This window comes from Meles meles, chromosome 12 (genome assembly GCF_922984935.1).
Source record: "Meles meles chromosome 12, mMelMel3.1 paternal haplotype, whole genome shotgun sequence".
Lineage (NCBI taxonomy): Eukaryota > Metazoa > Chordata > Mammalia > Carnivora > Mustelidae > Meles > Meles meles.
The window spans coordinates 4035162-4048730 of record NC_060077.1 but is presented as its reverse complement, the minus strand read 5'-3'; the positions used below and the strand labels follow the sequence as shown (position 1 = coordinate 4048730).

Sequence of the window (13569 nt, the reverse complement as noted above, 5' to 3'; positions counted from 1 at the left end):
TACTAAGTTACTTGTGTAACTTATTGTGGAAATAAATTCTAGAGATCAGTGAGGTTTCTAATTGTTTTAGCACACTGTTGACGTTAGATAAATTTTTACTTTTTCTTCACCTTTAAATTATAAAACAAAACTTTCTCCAGTGTACATATGGGATATGTGAGCAGTATAATACTTGTTCTGTAAAGTGCACTGAGTTCTCCAGGGGCAAATAATGAAACTAAGTATTATAATTTATTCCATCTTCATGATTACAGACATTACAAGGCAAGGTGGGTACACAAAGCAAATAGGACAAATTTCTCCCATTTAAATAGATGCAGCATTTTGGCAATTTTATGATAATGCAGGATGGCTTAAGTAATTGACTTGGGCTGAAAGCTGGCAAAAGCAAATCTTGGCAGTTTAATCTTCCTTCCTTGTTACTCCAACAATTTTCATTCCTAAACTACACTATGAGCTCCGAAATGGTGTGTACTGTAACATTCTTCAAGCTTTCACATCTTAATCAGAAATCTGACATCTCTTCTTAAGGCAGGGAACTCTTAAAGCTGTCTTCCTCTTGGCTAACTTAGTCCACCAGCAATCTTAAAAGTTATTATAAAAGTAAAACCGTGCTCCCAAGCATTGATTAAAACCGTTGTGCTGGGATCCCTTTTCAGAGCCTTAGCTCCCTGAGAGAAAAAAGAGAGATCCTAACAAATTGCTTCCATGAATAATAACCGTAGTACAATGTACCTAATGTCCTTCCCAGCAAAACTCAAGAGGTCAGGCAACCCTGACCATCCTGACAAGTTTATCAGTATTTACATAAAAAAGGATATTTAAAGCTGATCCCAGACCAAGTATGGCAACCATAGTCCCAAGCAATCATTCAGTTTAAGCACATGAAGTTCCTGTACGATGCCAGAGCAAGTGAGAAATCTCAAAGAGTGATGGTTCATCATCTTTTACAAGTGAAAGGGAATCAAGGAGGAAAGAAGACTACTCCCTCCTAAACTCATCAAATCCGTGGCTATTTTCACAGCCCTAATTGATGAAATCCAGTGTCCTCAATTATCTGACTGGAGGAGTCTATTTTCAAGGTGACTGTCAAGGTCAAGAAGAGCTTTCAGGCTTTTCTTTGCTATGGCCCATGAATTCCAGTCCTTCAATGGGAATCTCCTTCTCCTTTATTGCTTTCTGATGGAGGAGAAAACACATGACACAGGTCTGTAAGAAGCTTGAGGACCAAACTTTGTAAATATGATTGTGCAAAAGTAAATCATATGGGATCAAGAGAACACCCAGCCATGATTAAAGACCTGTACTTTTTTTTAACCTGAGTGTGATTATGGAGAAATTAAATGTAAGACAGCGACTGGAAAGGAGTTGTGAGGAATCATCAACATTTCAGACGTGGAATTTAAGCAGTATCTCCACTCTGTTATGACAGACACAAATTCAAATCTGAGTTCCAGGACAGTGGCTATGTGACCTTGGGCAAGCCGCACTTTCCTGTCTATAAATGGGATAAAGATAGCAACTTGCAATTACCCTGAGGATCCTTTAAGTTAACTAATTGGGAATGTTGTGCCCATTGAGGTTCTTAAAATCCAAGCAGTTTCACATTCACTGAACTAGAACGAAAATTTCCTAGCGGGTTGAGAGATTTAACAGGCCAAAGAAGGAATTACAACAACAAAATGAGATCCTCATGTCTAACAGGTCAGAGTCTAACACCCCTCTTCGCCCCCCAACACTAATAGTGAAATAGCGCGCCACCGCAAAAATCAAAGAAACGATTCTGGTGAACATGAACTAATCACTTCCTAGTTGGGGAACATTCTGTGTATGAAATACGAACAACTATGCGCACTTTGTGAGTTTAGGACGAGCACCAAATGAACCACAGGATATCCCTGTGCTCCGTAAAATGTAACACACATTGTAAAAATATTTAACTTTGTCATTCAGAGAGATACCGGGCGGCCTTGGTGGTGATAATGGGGAGAGAGCTCCTACTACTGTCCTCACTGAAGCTTTTCTTCACCGTTCCCATCCCAACCTCCGCGAAGTACTACGCGTGTGGCCGGGGACACCGCAGAGATAACCAGGGGGGTAGACACGAAAGGGCTCTGGCCACCTAACGGCTCACCTGAACACACTGCTGATAGCGCTTGAAGAGGTCGGTGCACGGGTCTCCGGAGCCGTCCCCCTTGAGGAACTTCTCGGCAAACCAGCGATTGAAGCACTGGTCGTACTCGCGCTTCATGTCGGTGCAGGCCTCCCCTACGCTATTCATGGCGGCGGCGGCAGTAGCGGCGCGTTCTGATGTCGTCACTCTTGAGTGCGTCGCTCGGCTTTACGTGGAGACGCACTACGGCGGCTGAAGAGAGAAATGTGGGCTCGGGCGATGAGGCTGGGCCTTCGGTCCTGGTTGGGCTGGCGCCGGGGTTTCACCTCCAAGGCGGATCGTCAGGTAAAGGCCGGGGGCGTCAAGCGGGTGGCGGAGCAGGCCCTACCCGTGACCCCTGTTCTCCGCCTCATCCCTCCAGGGTAGTGGCCGGGTTACGGCCGAGGTGATCGAACACCTGGAGCGTCTAGCGCTTGTGGACTTCGGCAGCCAAGAGGCCGTGGCACGGTTGGAGAAAGCCATCGCCTTTGCCGACCGGCTCCGCGCGGTGGACACCGACGCGGTGGAGCCCATGGAATCAGTACTGGAGGACAGGTAAACACTCGCCGCTGCGCACCTTGAAGCCTTGCCTGTGGCGCCTTCGCAGACATTTGAGGTGGCGATTATTAGTGTGTCCTTTCACAGAAGGGAAAAGAGCTTTAGCGACATGGAAGAACTTGTCCACGGTCACCCCGTGGTAAGTTTCATGGTTTCCTTTGTTCATCATGGGTCCTATCACTCGCGTTTAAAGTCCTCGAGGCCTCCCAGCGTAGCTAGGAACCATCCCCAAACTGCAATCATCGCCTTTGAGGCCCTACTTCAGAGAGTCCTTGCCTACCGTTCGGGCGTACTGCTTTTTACTGCATCTACATTAGCTTTCTGTTTCTCCAACATGGCAAATTTGTTTCTTGTCTAGAATCTTTGTGTTTGCTATTCCCCTTTCCTTGGGCAGCCTGTTTCCTTGGCAGGTCGTAGTTATCTCCTTGGTAAGGCCTCTCCAAATATCCTCTCCCTTAACAATCACCCAACTCCTGATCCTGTTGGATTTTCTCCAGTTTCTTGATTATCTTATTTTTGTTGATCTGTTTCTTGTTAATAGAATGTGAGCTCGTGTTTGACTTGCTTACTTGTTAGATTCCTGTCCCAAAATATGGCCTGTACATACCTTCTGACCCAGTGGTTCCCTGTGGAAACATCTGTAAAAATGCAGCAAGATGTATGCACGAGTGTTCAGGGTATCCAGACCTGTTTATACTACAAAACAAAAAACAACAAAAAGCACCCAACAAGGGGCACCTGGCCATCTCAGTCTTCAGAGCATGCTCTGATCTCCAGGTCATGAGTTTCAGCCCCAGTTGGGGGGTAGAGTCTACTTAATTTAAAAAATTTTTGGAACCCCGAGAAACAAAAAACAGAAACAGCTTAAGTGCCTTCATGGCTAAATACATCATCATGGAATGGAATATTGACAGGTGTTTTGTTTTTTTTTTAAGATTTTATTTATTTATTTAACAGAGATCACAAGTAGGCAGAGAGAGAGAGAGGGGGGAAGAAGCAGCCTCCCTGGCTGAGCAGAGAGCGTGATGCGGGGCTGGATCCCAGGACCCTGAGATCATGACCTGAGCCGAAGGCAGAGGCTTTAACCCACTGAGCCACCCAGGCACCCCAACAGTTGTTTAAAAATAATGCAACTAGGGGCGCCTGGGTGGCTCAGTGGATTAAGCCGCTGCCTTCGGCTCAGGTCATGATCTCAGGATCCTGGGATCGAGCCCCACATCGGGCTCTCTGCTCCCTGGGGAGACTGCTTCCTCCTCTCTCTCTGCCTGCCTCTCTGCCTACTTGTGATCTCTCTCTCTATCAAATAAATAAATAAAATCTTAAAAAAAAATGCAACTATACTGATATGAAAAGATATATTTAGTAAAAAAGGTAAAGTTCAGAACATTGTGTATGGGATTATCAGTACTTTAATGTGTCCTCTATTTGACATATTCTGCTATATCCATTAACTTTTGTTTTGTTCCCTCAGAGCATGCCAGAAACCGTAATAATAGTTTTAAAGAAAGTGGAAATGCAGAGGAAAATTCTAACTTTTCATCTTATATGAGGGCCAAAACACAAATGCCTAAAGGAGCAGAGTAATAACACAAGAAGTGATGTAGTATAGTGTAATAGGGAGGGACAGGTCTTTGACAAAGCAGTTTGTGAATATTATACTAAAAGGGTGCAGTCTCTCCACACTTCTACCTAATTTTGCTAAATCTTAATACATTTTTAAAGAAAATGCTCTTTTCTGAAAAGCAGACTGCTGGTTGGGACTGCAGTTTCTTGGGTGAATGGCTATGTAGCTCATAAAGACAGAGGCAGTCTACAACTCTGTCCTACCCTTTTCCTGATGGGATTTTTAAAAAAAGATTTATTTATTTTAGAGTGCAGCATGGTGTGTGGGGGAAGGATCAGAGAGGGAGGGAAACCAGTAGACTCCTCACTGGGAACCTGGTTCTCTGCTCAATCCCAGGACCGGGAGATCATGGTGTGAGCTGAAACCAAGAACAGACACCCAACTGAGCCACCCAGGCTCCCCCTTGATGGGATTTTTTAAAAAATACATTCTTGGGGTGCCTGGGTGGCTCAGTCAGTTAGGTGTCCAACTCTTGACTTCAGCTCAGGTCTTGATCTCAAGGCCATGAGTTCGAGCCCCAAATACTCAATATAGGTGGGAGCAAAAAAGATGAGCTGACATTAGCACTCCATTAGAGAGAACCAGGCCTGTATGTAAGCATAACCTCCATGTAAAGTGCTTGCTAGCCTCCCATTCTCACCACCAGTCTTTTTTTTTTTTTTTTTTTAAAGACTTTATTTGACAGAGATCACAAGTAGGCAGAGAGGCAGGCAGCAGACTTCCGGCTAAGCAGAGAGCCCAATGTGGGGCTTGATCCCAGGACCCTGGGATCACGACCTCAGCCGAAGGCAGAGGCTTTAACCCACTGAGCCACCCAGGCGCCCCTCACCTCCAATCTTTGATTCCTTCACATCCTTTCTCTATATTATAATCTGATGCTCCGATCTACAGAAGTCAGTTTGCCCAAAATTACATAGCACTTCAAAATAGAAATCTGAGGTCATTTGCCTACCCAGTCTCTTCAGGTGGCTCTCCAGTGTTCTTTTTTTTTTTTTTTTTTTTTTTTTTTTTTTTTTTTTTTTTTAAGGGTTTTATTTATTTATTTGACAGACAGATCACAAGTAGGCAGAGAGACAGGCAGAGAGAGAGAGGAGGAAACAGGCTCCCTGCTAAGCAGAGAGCCCGATGCGGGGCTCGATCCCAGGACTCCAGGATCATGACCTGAGCCAAAGTCAGAGGCTCAACCCACTGAGCCAGCCAGGCACCCCCTTCCAGTGTTCTTTAGGATAAAGACAAAAGCTCCACCAGGGCCTACAAAGCATCATTTAACTTAGCCCCTGCTCACCTCCAAGATAGGGCTGTAACTTTCAATTCCTCAAGCTCTCCATTCTGTTTCCTTCTCAGAATCCCCTACCTCATCCCACCCACTACTCTTTTTGGCTACTTTACTTTCTTCAGATTTCAACTGCCTCTTCCTCAGATTCTTCTCTTACCAAGTCAGGCTTTCAGGACCTGTGGCTCTCATGGTATTCAGTAGAGCCATAATTTTACATGTGTTTATATGTCTATTTGAGTAATATTTATGTATATATTTATACATTAATTTATTTTCCTAAGTAATCTCTACACCCAATGTCGGGCTTGAATTCACGACCCTGAGATCAAAAGTTGGATATTTAGTGACTGAGCCAGCCAGGTGTGCCATATTTTATTCTCTGTCCCTCTTCTACTACTCATCCATGTACCGGGAAGCAGCATATCTATTATTACTCATCATATTCTCAGTATCTACTACCTAGCACTCAGTAAATGTTTGTTGAATCGTGGTTTTTTGTTTTTGTTTTTTTTTAAGATTTTATTTATTTGACAGAGATCACAAGTAGACAGAGAGGCAGGCAGAGAGAAAGAGGAGAAAGCAGGCTCCCTGCAGAGCAGAGAGCCCGATGTGGGGCTTGATCCCAGGACCCTGGGCTCATGACCTGAGCCGAAGTCAGAGGCTTTAACCCACTGAGCCACCCAGGTGCCCCTGTTGAATGTTCTTTGAAGATTTTATTTGGGAGACAGAAGCCATCCAGAGCAAGAGGGAGCAAACAGTCTCAAGCAGACTCCACACTGGGCATAGAGCCCAGCGGGGGCCTCTATCTCATGACACTCAGATTACGACCTGAGCTGAAACCAAAAGTCAGAAAATTAGCCAACTGTGCCACCGAGGTGCCTCGTTGACTATTCTTTATTAATATCTTTGGGAAAGGAGGGCATAGAAGCACAAAGAGGAGACAGAATTTTCCAGACCATGTAGAGGGAAACTATAAAGAAATGCAACTATTACTCAAGGAAGAGTTTGTGAAAAAGATGAAGAGGGATTTGTATCTGGTAGCTGGAATAGTGACTTCATATTCAGTGATCTGCAGTCTTGCCATCAACCTGGAAACCAGTTTTTGTTAATTATTTTAGAGATGGAGCACTTACAGGACTTTTTTGTTTTTAAAGATTTTATTTGACAGAGAGAGACAGCAAAGAGAGGGAACACAAGCACGGGGAGTGGGAGAGGGAGAATCAGGCTTCTCGCTGAGCAGGAAGCCTGATGTGGGGCTCGATCCCAGGACCCTGTTTTTTTGAACATATTGCCTAATGTTTGAAATGGAACCCAATTAAGACAAGTGTTCAACCGTTTTAGGCCACACTAGGTGTAAAAGCACTGACTGGTTGTAAGAAATCTCTTGGCATATTAATACCTAACCTTTGGTTTTAGCTAAAAAGCATTTAGTGTCCTTATGTGCCAGGCGGTAAGATTTTATATGCATTGTCTCAATTACCACATACAACTCTGGAAGGTAAATGCTAGTATCTCCTTTATAGATGAAGAAACTGAGGCACAGAAAACTAGTGTAATATGCCCCAGAGTTTCACAGTATAGTAAGAGAATCCAGAACTTGAAATTCAGAGCCTCAGCTCTCAAATACTGTTCTAGATATACCATCTAAAAAGTCAACCCCTGGGTGCCTGGGTGAAGCAACCCTAGAACCTTTATTTTCTCCCATCTCCAGAGACTGACTCAGATGATGACATCTCTGACTGCAGCCAAATACTTCAGTGCTTAGGATGTCCCTCAGGATCTTATCTGAACCAAAAATTCTTAGCCAAAATTTTTTTTTTAAGATTTTATTTATTTATTTGACAGACAGAGATCACAAGTAGACAGAGAGGCAGGCAGAGAGAGAGGAGGAAGCAGGCTTCCCGCGGAGCAGAGAGCCCGATTGGGGCTCGATCCAAGGACCCTGAGATCATGACCTGAGCTGAAGGCAGAGGCTTTAACCCACTGAGCCACCCAGGCGCCCCAATTCTTAGCCAAATTGATTAACTCTCATTCCAGTCTAAATCAAACTAGAAATTAATTAGGAAGGAGGGAAAAGGATCGTAGATGATGGAAATAGAATTGTGCCCAGAAAAAAATGACTCCTGGCAGCCTGATACCAGCAGCAGAGCACTCCTATCTGGTCAGTCCAGTGGCCAATAAAGGCATTTCTTCTCCAGTGCTGCTGTAGTGCTTTCCATTAAATTGCTTTATATTAGCATTTCCCACAGTTACTGGTTAAAGTGCTTTGTCTGTGAGCCTTTCTCAACCAGGATTTCATCTGAACCAGAACACGTAAGATTCAAGTGATTCTTTTTTAGTGCTTCCCAGGGTAGTATATAATTAATATTAGCCCACAGTTGATTTATTATCAAAATGGGTGCCGTATAGTATTTGGGCTAAAGTTCTCTTGTAGAATCCTTAGAAAGACAAGTGAGATAGACATTTAGTTAATCAGTAATCGTTAGGCACCTGGTCCTGTTTGGGAGTTTTTTTTTTTTTTTTTTTTAAAGATTTTATTTATTTATTTGACAGAGAGAGAGATCACAAGTAGGCAGAGAGGCAGGCAGAGAGAGAATGAGAGGGAAGCAGGCTCCTCGTGGAGCAGAGAGCCCGATGCGGGGCTCGATCCCAGGACCCTGAGATCATGACCCGAGCCGAAGGCAGCGGCTTAATCCACTGAGCCACCCAGGCGCCCCCTGTTTGGGAGTTTTATGCATGATTATGAGATCAAGAAAAGTTAAGCGGGACATTTGTGTGGCTCAGTTGGTTAAGTGTCTGCCTTTGGATCAGGTCATGACCCCATGGTCCTGGGATCAAGTCCTGCTTGGGGCTCTTTGCTCAGCTGGGAGCCTGCTTCTCCCTCTCCCTCTGCCTGCCATTTCCCCTGCTTTGCTCTTTCTCTGACAAATAGATAAATCTTTTTTTTTTTTTAAGATTTTATTTATTTGACAGAGAGATCACAAGTAGGCATAGAGGCAGGCAGAGAGAGAGGGGGGAAGCAGGCTCCCCGCGGAGCAGAGAGCCCGATGCGGGGCTCGATCCCAGGACCCTGGGATCATGACCTGAGCCGAAGGCAGCGGCTTAACCCACTGAGCCACCCAGGCGCCCTGACAAATAGATAAATCTTTAAAAAAAAAAGGAAAAGGAAAGAAAAAGTTAAGCAACTTGCCATATGAACAAGTGATGCGACCCTCACAGAGACCCTGAATTCAGCAGCCTATGATTATGAAAATAGGAAGGTGTGGATTTCTTCTGGAAACAACACTTAAACAGGAAACCGACTGTCCAGTGAGTGAATAAATCATTTGCTATTACATCTGCTGTGGAGAAGCAATAGCTTCTAACCACCTGTTGGTGGTAGTAGAGTCTCACTTCATCGAACTCTCCAAGTGCCCAGGAACAATTAGCAGCCTCCACTAGGGGCGAGGCAGGTCATGCGTGATCCCAGCAGGTTAAGGGCAGAGGTATACTCTGAATGAGGAGTGGGGACTGAGGTGTGCCCAGGTACCCTAACTCTGAGAGGGGGAGGGGCTGCTCAGCACACCCACCTCTTACTGCAATGAGAACACTGGCCCCAATTACCAGATCTTTAACATTTCATCTTCCCAGCAGTTCTGTGAAGCATTCCACAAATAAAGGAACAGGTACATGGACAGGATAAGTAACTTGCACATGTGCCGTGTATGGCCTTAAGATTTGGATTTATCTGTGACTCAGGAGCCCACGCTCTTAGCCATTCTGTTCTATCACCCAGCAGAAATACAAACTCCAGAAGGTCCAATGTTCACCTTTACAAAGGATTTTTATTTTGTTCTCCAAGTTTTCATAAGCCTCTATATGGTTAGGGGAAAAAAAATTAAATGCAACCTTCGCTTTTTTGGCAAGAAAGTTAAGGTCTGGAAAGATCATACTTGTCCAAGGCCATAGAGTGCAGATCCTCGAACAGACTGCAGCTCTCTACAGTCCGAATCATGAGTGTTGATTGTGTCTGGCCCTAGGGTGGGTGCCACAGAAGAAACAGAAAAAGTCCTTTCCTAAGAGAATCTTACCATGACAACTTCACCCTCTGCAGCCGTTGCCTGGATGTTCATGTCACATCCTTGCCCTTTTGTTCCATGAGGTTTAGCCCTCAGTCTATGTCTGGCTCAAAGCAGAAAGAGCTTGGCTACTCTATCAGTGACTGGGCAGACTGCTCATTTTTCGGCCCAAATATCTGGAAGCAGGCTCAGACTCTTTTTTTTTTTTTTTTTGCACTTTTAAGCCTTGAAACATCAGTGAAGCCCCATTGGTATGTTCAACTCCTGTTTGGTTTCACTGGTCTGCCATCTGGACACTTTTCCCAGTAGGGCCAGAGAACAGTGGAATATTCTTCAGCTGTGCAAGGGCAGGCACCTCCATGTCCATGAAGGTGGCTGCAGTGAAAAACAGCTCATCTTTGGGGTATAAGAACTGTGCTGATTTCAGTCCTGTCACTTGGGACCTAATATCTAAGTCACTTACAACCACTCTTGAACAAGTTTCTTCATCTGCCTGGAAGTCCACTTCCCAGGCAGCAGTTTCTTACCCATCCTTTAGCAGTGACATCATCTATTCTGAGTACCTGTTCCTTACTCAGGCTGGTTTAGGTGCCCCCATTCTACTCCCTTGGCAAGCTTTGCTTACCTATTAGACTTAAAACTTTGTAATTGCCTTACCTGTATCCACCAAGAGCAGCTTAACCATGGTAATGATGCAGGAATATTTATTGAACGTATCAGTTCTGAGGAATGACTACCACTTACCTCACTGAGTGGTTGAGAATCTATAAACCGCCAATAGTTATTTGGTCAACTATTGACCATGTGCTCCTCCATCTTTGAGTAGTGACCATACCTCAAGAATATGTTGCTCTGTTTTCTCCCATTCTCAACCCTCTTCACCCATGCCATAGAAGCCTGTTCTCTGAGAAGGTAACCTTGAGCTTCTGGTTTTGTAGATGTCTGTACTTGAGATCTGACAGTGTGGTAGAAGGAAACTGTGCCGAAGAACTACTACAAAATGCCCATCAAGTTGTGGAGGAGTATTTTGTGGCCCCCCCAGGTATGTGTTCTCCAAAGTGGCTTAACAGATTGTCCCTCAGTGAACTAAGAATATAGTGGGAGCTGTGAGGTCCAAATTTGCTACATGAAAGTACTTTAAGTATGAAGCGGGAATTAGGTGAAGGTGGTCAAAAGGTACAAACTTCAACACACAGTGGAATGACTATACTTAGTAATACTGTTCTATACTTGAAAGTTGCTAAGAGAGTAGATCTTAGAAGTTCTTATCACAAGGAAAAAACTAATGTGAGATGATAGATATTAAATACTCTTGTTCTGGTAATCATTTTGATATATATATAATATATATGTATTATATATACATAAAATCATTGTGTTGTAGAACTTAGACAACGTTGTGTGTCAATTCTGTCCCAATAAAAGTGGAATGAAAAACCCCACATATATTAACAGTGGAAAAAAAAGTTAGGTGGCAGCAAAGTGTAGGGGTCACATTCACCCCTAAGGGCCAGTCTGTGATAGGAATGAGCAAAATGGGGCGGGGAGGTGTGTATGTACATGGTATCAAATCTGAAGCTCAAGCTCTGCGTAAAGGCGCAACTAGCACTCACTGCTGCTCGTTCAGTGCCAGACAGTACTGGGAGCCATCTTCCCTGAGAACCTGGACATACAGCATTTTGATGTGTGTATGGCAGTTCCCAAATTTTGAGTACGGGAACTAATTCCAAGATGTTTTTAACAAATAAAATACCACGTAAATAAAGCACACCTCCAAGCCAGATGCATCCTATGAGCCATCAGTTTGCAACCTTGTTGTTGAAATTTGCATCTTTTTAAAATCTACTGTGACTGTTTGAAATGAAAACTTAAAAATGACTCTGGGCTAATACTAAAATCCAGAATCTTGGGTGGGTTGAACTTTTTAATCTGCTCTGCAGACAGATGGGTCTTCTGAACTGCTGCACCCTTCTGAGTGTTTGGGAATGGGACTAGCTTAAGTGCTCAGGTAGATGGTTTTCAAGTGCCAGCTTCAGGTTCAGAAGATCATCTCAGAGAACCATTCTAACTAGTCTCAGAGACAAACATCAGTCCCCCAGCTCAGGGGTTCTCTCTTTGATCAAGACCAGCCAATTAAACGAAAGCTTTGCTTGAAGCAAGAATGAGAAAGAAAGCTTAGAAAATTGTGGACTCAGCTCTTAATCATGCCTTTGATTCACTAAACCACCTCAAATTAACTGAAGAGAAAAAAAGATTTTATAATCTCTCTCGGAATCTGATAGTTGTCACTATTTTAGCAGACTTATCCATTCATCACAAATGCTGTTTCTCCAAAAAGAACTCTGTGTCAGACTCCTTGAGACAAAGTGAATTCACAATCATTCGTCTTTTCCTTCCACTCCCATATGCATGTAACTGGCTAAACTCTCTGCTCCTTACTGAAAAGCATGCACTTACTAGGCTTCAGTTACAATTGTTCTTTCAGACACTCAGAAAAATCGAACAGAAACTACACTTATCTGCATTGCTTATTCTTGACAACAAACCAAGTGATAAGTTAGCTCAGTACAACCAGTTTGGGAGCAGACTCAGCTGTAACATTCTTTCTTGTTACTGTTTTCAAACAGGTAATATCTCTTTGCCAAAGCAGGATGAACAAGAGCCTTTTTCAGACAACTGAGTAGCAATTCTGGGAAGGGGTACCCTGTGAACACGTGGAAGCCCAAAGACACTTTTTGTTATTATGAACACTAATGGCCCCACTTCAGTCACCTGAAAAAAACTAATGGTTAAGTATTTTTTAATAACTAACTTTCTGAAGACAGAATTGGGAAATAATCTACCCAAAACAAGGCAATGAGTTCCTGCTGCTACTGGAAGTATGAGGTATTGTTACTTTCTGAGGAAATGGATCAAGTATTTATTCACAGACTGTTCAGTATGTAAAGATGTTATCCTCCTTTATCTCCTCCAGAAGGACTGTCTACCAAACGGCACTTGAGTGAATTTTTCTATTGATGTAACTATTAGACAGTGCATCTGATCACTCTGTGATAACGTGTGTTGTACTTTTTAGTTGCTGTTTCTATCAACCCAAGAAACCTTGTATCTTTACCAAACTCCATTTTGTTCCTGGGTACCCACTTTGTTCCCAGCAGAAGGCTTTCTCCTAAGGTCTGGAGAGTACTCAAAGTAGACTCTAGAGCTTGTGAACGCTTAACCTGCAGTCATCCACTATCCCACAAAGTGATTACATGCAAAAGGGATGCTACCCACAGCTAGTTTTTCTGAAAAGAACCTATGACAAAAATAGCTAACAGTGCTGTACTGTACGCTAAAAATTTGCCAACAGGGTAGATCTTATGTGAAATTATCTTACCACAAATAAACCTTAAAGAAGTAGAGAAGAGACTTTGGGAGGTGATGGATATGTTTACAGTCTTGATGGTGGTGATGCTTTCATGGATAAACACTTAACCCCTAACTCACTGAGTTGTATACATTAAATAAGTACAACTTTTTACATATCAATTTTACTTAACAAAGTGGCTTTTTAAAAAAAAGCCTCAGGCCTGAAACAAAGTAACTTACCCACCCCCACCGTGATTACTGAATCCAAGATAGTGGAGGTTTTTGGTTTGTTTTGTGTTCTAAGAAAGCTCAGATACCAAGAATAAATGAAACAAATTTAGGGGTAAAAGTGACAGAACCAAAATTTAAAGATTTTTTTTTTCTTCCCCTCCAAACTGCCACAGTTGGTTTTAAGGATCTTAATGATCTTTATGCTGCTGCCCACTTTAAAAAGTCTTTTATTCTTTTCATTCCTTTGCCCTATCTTAAACACTCCCTTCTTCCTTAAGGCAGCTTCATTTATAAGTTTGGCCTTAAATTGTAAGATAAT

At 43.2% G+C, this 13569-nt stretch overlaps 2 protein-coding genes across 2 annotated transcripts; one reads left to right on the top strand and one right to left on the bottom strand.

Annotated features, from left to right (window-relative positions):
* Nucleotides 1-166: 166 nt before the first annotated feature.
* On the bottom strand, nucleotides 167-2306 carry TRIAP1 (TP53 regulated inhibitor of apoptosis 1). Its single transcript, XM_046024437.1, has 2 exons — nucleotides 2135-2306; nucleotides 167-1179 (listed from the first exon to the last, which is right to left on the bottom strand). The coding sequence occupies exons 1-2, from the start codon at nucleotides 2279-2281 to the stop codon at nucleotides 1096-1098; spliced, it is 231 nt and encodes a 76-aa protein (XP_045880393.1). The 5' UTR covers nucleotides 2282-2306; the 3' UTR covers nucleotides 167-1095.
* A 47-nt stretch (nucleotides 2307-2353) lies between these two features.
* GATC (glutamyl-tRNA amidotransferase subunit C) lies at nucleotides 2354-13222 on the top strand. Its single transcript, XM_046024434.1, has 4 exons — nucleotides 2354-2458; nucleotides 2535-2707; nucleotides 10607-10710; nucleotides 12296-13222. Exons 1-4 carry the CDS (start codon nucleotides 2378-2380, stop codon nucleotides 12346-12348), a joined length of 411 nt encoding a protein of 136 aa, XP_045880390.1. The 5' UTR covers nucleotides 2354-2377; the 3' UTR covers nucleotides 12349-13222.
* Nucleotides 13223-13569: the final 347 nt, after the last annotated feature.

Bases quoted from the DNA above. Each gene is read 5' to 3' on its own strand.
- GATC (XM_046024434.1), top strand. From the start codon at position 2,378: ATGTGGGCTCGGGCGATGAGGCTGGGCCTTCGGTCCTGGTTGGGCTGG. The intron at 2,459-2,534 runs GTAAAGGCCGGG...TCATCCCTCCAG, and splicing joins CCTCCAAGGCGGATCGTCAG to GGTAGTGGCCGGGTTACGGC. The intron at 10,711-12,295 runs GTATGTGTTCTC...GTTTTCAAACAG, and splicing joins GTATTTTGTGGCCCCCCCAG to GTAATATCTCTTTGCCAAAG.
- TRIAP1 (XM_046024437.1), bottom strand. From the start codon at position 2,281: ATGAATAGCGTAGGGGAGGCCTGCACCGACATGAAGCGCGAGTACGAC. The intron at 1,180-2,134 runs GTGAGCCGTTAG...CTCCTCCATCAG, and splicing joins GCTATCAGCAGTGTGTTCAG to AAAGCAATAAAGGAGAAGGA.